The sequence below is a fragment of the Aplysia californica genome, unplaced genomic scaffold, assembly GCF_000002075.1.
Source record: "Aplysia californica isolate F4 #8 unplaced genomic scaffold, AplCal3.0 scaffold00044, whole genome shotgun sequence".
Lineage (NCBI taxonomy): Eukaryota > Metazoa > Mollusca > Gastropoda > Aplysiida > Aplysiidae > Aplysia > Aplysia californica.
In genome coordinates this window covers 841,082-848,581 of record NW_004797314.1, presented here as the reverse complement: position 1 = coordinate 848,581, position 7,500 = coordinate 841,082, and the positions used below count along the sequence as shown (strand labels likewise).

Here is a 7,500-nt window from a genome sequence, read left to right as displayed (position 1 = left end):
TCAAAGTGCAATCATTTTGGTACTTACCCATGCTAGAACGCTTTCTGTGTATCACAGTATTATCAATAATATTCGTTTATTCATATTATTAGTCTCTTTGTCTTTAAAGGACTCGTCGCATATGATCGCGTTTCTGTGTTTTAAAGCTTGATTTCTTTGATAAATGTCACTCTGCACGCAATAAAGCGTACCCATTTTGTTCAAAATTCTCATGACTTAAATCAATTAGTGCCAATATTGTTATGAACAGCACCCACTTTTCTACCTTTAAGAACCTAAAAATATCCGTATCTCCCACGTATTTCCGAGCGGGACATTATCACTGACACCTGCCACTATCCGGGTGAACCCTACCTACCACAAAATTACCAAACAATCGCCGATTAGTGGGCGATACGCTCCCAGGTTGACAAGCAGTGGTTTACATCTATACCTCCGTCAACTCAAAATCCACACAGTCAACAACTAGTGTGAGGAAGACCTGTGGAAATACATGAAAATCGCCCATGACGCCATCAGCTTGATCTATCTTTTAACATTTCAACGCAGCATTTTAAATGCCTTTTAAAACTTAATTACATATATTTTGATTTAGAATTGTGTTTGTATGTTTGTTTGTTTGTTTGTTTGAGTATATGTGTGTTTGTTTATGTGAGAGTTGGGGGAGGGGGTGTGGTTTTGAAGAGCTAATAGACGTGTACGTAGTCCAATGAACAGGGGGATAAAAAAACAACAACTGTACAACTTGTTTTGTAAAATATATCTTCCTCCATACCGAAGTTTTGCATTTCATATTTGAACATAACATTTGGAACCCAAAAGCAATTTGTCTGATATTCATTTTAGATAGGTTCATGGAATGGTTTTGTTCTATATGGCACATTAAAAAACCCAACCCATTTTTAACCTTGTCGGCATTTTCATAGCATAACGCACCAGTTCACATTAGGCCTACCACTAACGGTTGCAACAGTCGCGCCATATTGCAAGCTACAGCACTCTAACAAGTCAACAGAAGTCTGCAGATATTATTTTACCCAAATGTCGTTTGCCTGCTGAGATCATGGTTACATTTAGGAAAGAGCAGAGAGTTTTTTGTATTGAACATTACCTCTCCACAAACTCCCCATCCTTGAAATTTCGTAAGTTCTGCGCATGTCATGGAGAGAAGGCTTAGGTGCCCTCAAGACATTTGGCGTCATGAGTAGAGAAATTTCGTCATTTTGGATCTATAGCGAATCAGAATTTTTAACATTCTTTAAAATGACCACTTCAGGTCGAACACTCACCATGCACAGCCGTTTATACGTCACCAGGGTGCAGATTTCAGTTATCGAATCCCATGAGACGTCTGTCCGTAGACGATCTGCAGCTAGGACTTTTCTACTCCTCTTATGACAGATCTAAACCTACAACTGTACCATTTTCATCTTCGCTAGGTCGAGATGACATGGATCAGAGCATGGCAATGTGTTCATGATTCCTCGATTGTCTTAAAAAGCGGAATCATTTCCTCGATGACATTTGATTTAGTACAAAACCCATTTTCACCCTGCGGGATATGTTTATTCAAAAAATGCTGTCTATTTGGGCATCCCACCCTCTATTGTCTCTAGAACCCACTTCATGCTGAATATGTACAGTGTATGTGGCTAAAGACTCATGGTTTAGCAGGTCCTTGTGTTTGGGCGCCATTGAACATTTTGAACGACGCGTTAAAAAAGTGTTCAAAGGAGGGGATGTAGAGCACTGCTTCTAGAAATTTCAGACAGAAATTGTTAGATTTGTAAAACTCTGTAAAAGAAATTAAATACTGTTTAAAGGTCACAGGAGTGAGAAAATAAATGTCAAAGAGAAAAAAGTCAACCAATCTTTTCACGACTTCCTTAACACGATTTTAAAAGATTGGTGACTTTTCGCGTATTTGGGTGCATTTTTCTTCAAGCTATACCCGTTTTCAAAACAAGTTTCTTCTTCGTGGATTTTATGTCTAAACAAATTCCTTTTGAGTGAATTATATGTGTTCCAAATTACAGCATTCTAGAACAATTTTTGAGCCAGATGTTCAGAAAAAAAAGTTGTACAATTGTTGGTTTTTTGTTGGATTTTTTTTGGGGGGGGGGGGGGGGGGATCATGGTATATATCATTATGCTTTTCTGAAATTTAATTGTTGTTTTTTTTTCATTATCTCCGGGTTTTGTCGGAATGCTTTTCGAAATATTAACAGGGCCCTTTAAGAGCAGCCCGTCATAGTGTCATTTTGTAGCAACAGGTTCCTTTTTCCTGGGCCCCATCCGTTTTTGTCTGTAAGCATGCCAACAAACAAAGGATAAAACTTGTTTTTTCGTTTAACAGATAGTTCATTTGAACAGCTTAAATGGTTAGTAGCTAGTCTTAGGCTAATGTTGTATCAATAAATATTATTTTCGTGTTCCCGTCTCTTTGTAGTCTTTGATCTATATTTTATCAATCGTTTAAATTACAGCATTTAGGTAACTAAATTTAATATTACTACATTCATATCAAACTTCTTCGGTGTTATTTTCACAAATCTTTATCATAGTAGTACACAGACTGCTTTGTCGTATTCGTAATACACTTCACACTCCTCTCTGGCCTTACCCCCCCTTCCACCTTTACTGTTTCTACAACAATCGGATAAAAAGCAACAAACAAATAGTGAAAACTCTTGTGCGTGATAGGCTTCAAACTCGAAATAAACCAACACAGAGCATATGGCCACTATTGGGATACACCTTTAGCTTAGGTAGCATACTTTGATGTGGGGTAATTTTCAAAAGAGGGGAAAGGAGGGGTGAGCTTACTCGAATCGCTAATATTGCACTTTTGACCTTCAGTCGAACCTGTTCTAATGGCCACCTGCCCACGACAATCCCCTGTAAAGACAAAAAACCCCTCCCCTCCCCCGTTTTTATGATATATTATGGTAACACTGTCCAAGACTTCCACCTGTCTGAGAAAACCATATTTCTCCTTGACAGTCGATGACCGCCTTAAACAATTTCGACGGTACTTGGCCCAGTCTACCTGAAAAAAGATGTTCGTTCCGTGGCACTTATTTGTCTTATATGGCTTTGCGGAGTTGAAATTGTCGTTCAATCGATACCACAAAGCGAATATTGTTGTCTTCTTACATCATGAAATGCTATCTCAATAGTTAGCCCTTATTATTCATAATACCCTAACGTCTTAAATGCGGTGTGCATATCGTCATCGATTGTGCTGTGATAGCACGGATCTTGGTTTTCGAGCTAGCATTAGCCAAAAGGGCGTAAATATGCGCATTAATGCACTCGTAATATGTATAAAGATGACGGTATTGTAAGGCGCCAAGAGCTGTTTTGTACTAGAGTGAGGCACAATAAAAATTATTGTTTTTATTATTATTGTTATTATTATTATTATTATTATTATTATTATTATTATTATTATTATTATTATTATTATTATTATTATTATTATGATAATGATAACAATAATAATAATGATGATGATGATGATGATGATGATGATGATGATGATGATGATGATGATGATGATGATGATGATGATGATGATGATGATGATGATGATGAGAACACTTTTGTTGCTGTAGCTTGTAGTCAATAGATTTTCCATTATATTTTTCTAAATGTTCCTGAAGAAGCCCTTTACCGGCCGAAACCTCGAACTTATTAAATTTGAAAAGTCTACAAAGTTTCAAACCCTTTTTTTATTCCCTGCTATCTACAATGATGATGATGATGATGATGATGATGATGATGATGATGATAATGATGATGATGATGATGATGATGATGATGATGATGATGATGATGATGATGATGATGATGATGATGATGATGATGATGATGATGATGATGAGTGTGTATGCATGTATGTATGTATCTATACGTATTACCATGTTATTACGCTGTTGCTATGGTTGTACTAGATCTCGCTCACTTATGCCCCCCCCCCCCTCCACCAACCTGACCCTCACCCCACTCTCTCTCTCCCCCCCTCTCTCTCTCTCTCTCTATCTCTCTCTCTCTCTCTCTCTCTCTCTCTCTCTCTCTCTCTCACACACACACACACACACACACACACACACACACACACACCCCCTTCTTCTGTCTCTTTCATTTTGCCTTCAACTGGGATGCCTCTATAAAGTACGCCCAACCATTTCCCTCTTTCATCCCACGTTCACACAATTAACTTCCTGTCAGCCTCTCGTAGAGATAAAATTGATACTCTTGCTAGACTAGCACCGATTTCTTTATAATTAACCCTTTGGTCTGACTCCCCCTTAGTCACTTCCGTCTAGCCTGTAACCACACGTAATCTTAAGACCCTCTGCGTTAGGCCCGTGTCCCTGCCTGTATACAGCGTTCATTTAGTTTTTCTCTCAGTTGCTCCTGAGGAAGCCCACGAGGCGAAACGTTGAGCTATTGAACAAATTTTAAACATTTTATATTGTTATGTTATTTTGTCTGAAATTCATACAAGACTCCCTCCTACTCTGCTTACCAAACAATGATGATGATGATGATGATGATGATGATGATGATGATGATGATGATGATGATATTATTGTTCCCAGCCGTGCACGCGTCCGTCATGGCCGATAATTCGACACAGTCAGCGCAGGTCATGGACATTACCTGGGACGATGCAACCTGGATCCTTACCAGCGCCTTTATCATATTTACCATGCAGTCAGGTAACGTTCACATAAAGTTATTGCATCTCCCCTTTCGAGTTGGGAAAAAAGGGGAGATGTGATAGGTTATTTTCTTTGCTATAATATTTTGGTCTTTAGACGATTCTTTGTAAAGTTAAAGAACGAAACAAGCAGCAAAAAGGTCACTGTCTTATGGTATTATAACCCAAAGAGAAGCATAATGAATTCACATATTATTCTTATCATCAATTTCCATTTCCTGTGGAAGAATAAAACTTTATTGTCGTAGACGACATCCAGGAAGTCAACAGTAACATAACCACCATCTCGCGTACCACCAACAGGTCTCTCCGATTACTCTGTTTGGTACGATTTCAGGCCTATTATACTGAAAGATGGCTCAATTGCTTTAGTTGAAAAACTTTTAAAAAATGATTAAAATGCCAACAACACGTTTGCCCTTCTCTTTCCATACGTTTGCCCCCTCCCCTCCCCCCTCTCCCAAAGATGGTAATAAATTATGCCCACCGACGTTTCTGTTTTTAAATTAATAAGATGAATATTTGGAATAATTGTCTTTAGTCAGAACACAAAGTTTCATGTTACTGTTGTATGTTGTACTGTATTGTAAAGCGCTCAGAGCCTGTGTACTGTATTCGGGGTTGAGCGCTATATAAATGTCATTTATTATTATTATTATTATTATTATTATTATTATTATTATTATTATTATTATTATCCTAGGGTTTGGCCTGCTAGAGGCGGGCAATGTGTCTCCGAAGAATGAGGTCAACATCATGATGAAGAACGTTGTGGACGTCGTCTTTGGTGGTCTAACGTACTGGATGTTCGGGTTTGGTCTCAGCTTCGGAGTAGACAAGGGCACCAACCCGTTCTGTGGCGTGGGCTATTTTTTCGTGGATATAGAGGATGAAAACATGGGGGTCATTTACTCCACCTTCGTGTTCCAGTTGTCTTTTGCGACCACAGGTATGGGACAGTTGTTGGACTGCGTTTTGCTGAATTGTATGGAAGAACTGGTTTTTTTTAGTTTTTGAAAAATTGTTCAAAAAGCATAATTTAATCACGAGACGGTTGCTATGTCTGAGTGAGTAAAAAATTCGGTTAAAGTTTGGAAATTAAACTGTTGAGCTCGTTTGAAGAGAATTTGTTTCGTTCTACCCGGATAATTTCGTTTCAACCTTGTGTCTTCAAAGGGAATAGAATGGCCAACCTTTGAAATGGCCTTATTTTTAGGTTGGCGTCAATCGCAAGCACATATTACATAATAATATAACTGCATTGCTTGATTGGCCAGAAATACACTGTACATAATAAGCAGCGCACCATACAAGAAAAGAAACAGAAAGATTGAAAATAATTTAATTTATATGCTAATCCCAAAGAAAATTTTCACAATTTCTCAGTAACAATAGATAAAATCAAACATAATGTGATGTCAATGAATACGACTAAGAATTTTGCTCCTTGCAGCTCTTTTTAACATTTCTCTTGCATTTGATAAGAAATCATGCTCAGTGTTCTTCTACACATAGGTGAGACTTACACAGAAAAAGTCTCCTCTCTGATCTGATTGTGGGTGGTTGGCAGGTGCTCTGGTGTGGTTAGCTACTTCTTTACTATAAAAAATCTATCGTCCTTAACTCATTTTCTTCTTTTCGTTGTCATGTCACTCTGTAGTAACACCTCTAATGTTTAGCATTTATATAACATAATATTTATGTTGCAAGTTACGTAAAACCATTACTACAATAATTTGGAGAAAAAAATCCTGATCTTATTGTTATGCCATACTCCCAGCGACGACGATCGTGTCTGGAGCCATGGCCGAGAGGACCAAGTTGACAGCCTACACACTGTTCTCTTTCTTCAACACCGTGGTCTACTGTTTCCCCGCCCATTGGGCCTGGGCCTCTTCCGGCTTCCTCTCACAGCTGGGCTCTGTCGATTTCGCCGGCTCTGGTGAGACAATTAACTCTTTAACAAAGTAATGGACACACATCGTTACCTTGAAATTACATCGTTTTATTTGACATTTTTGGTCGTTTTGAGTTACTAAGACCATGAGGTCAGAAACATAATTTAGTGTTCTATCTGCTCTATCGAAATCGTAAGAATATTCAGAGTCGTTATCAACATATTCAAAGAATTGCATTAAAAAACTTGCCATGTTACGAAACATAAAACTTTTAGCGTCAATTTTGTCAAAACTAGGCACTGCGCAGGGAGAACTTTGCAATTTTAGGGTAGCCATATGTCCGATCAGCAGCAGAGGGAAAGCAATGTTTTGACACATGTCGCACAATGACACACAAGCAGAAACGTTAGTTTGCTTAATATTTCGATGTGCACATGTTGTTGCATGGCTTTAAAAGTTTCGCACAAAAGAACACAAGCAAAAAAATATGTTCAAATAATAAAGTTATGCCGTAAAACAACGCACCTTCAGGCGTAGTCGAATGACCAGAATATGAGTCCTCAATGAGTTAAGGGGACACAGAATTCCTGGGAGTGGGGGGGGGGGGGGAGAATTTTTTGGGTTTTTTTGCTATGTGTGGTACAGTGTGTCTTTTAAAAAGAGGTCCAATTAAAGGACAATACCTTGGTCGTCAGTGCACTAATTTTAACAAAACTTCGAACAAATACATTCCATCCAGAGAGACATGAAGTTTGCAAATATGAACTACTTTTTAGTGTTGTACTCGTTACCATTGTGAAATTTCATGATGTAGAGGAATTGTTTCTCTGGACAGGATGGTCATTGTAATAATAATAATAATAATAATAATAA

The 7,500-nt window shown here is 38.1% G+C and overlaps 1 protein-coding gene across 1 annotated transcript in view; it reads left to right on the top strand.

The window, feature by feature from the left end:
- Window positions 1–4,624: 4,624 nt before the first annotated feature.
- LOC101864287 (putative ammonium transporter 3) overlaps window positions 4,625–7,500 on the top strand; it is a 13,305-nt gene continuing 10,429 nt past the window's right edge. Inside the window, exons 1-3 of the mRNA XM_035968179.1 lie at window positions 4,625–4,727; window positions 5,433–5,678; window positions 6,510–6,671. Of these exons, the coding sequence (XP_035824072.1) occupies window positions 4,625–4,727; window positions 5,433–5,678; window positions 6,510–6,671 (511 nt within the window). The remainder of the gene's footprint in view (window positions 4,728–5,432; window positions 5,679–6,509; window positions 6,672–7,500) is intronic.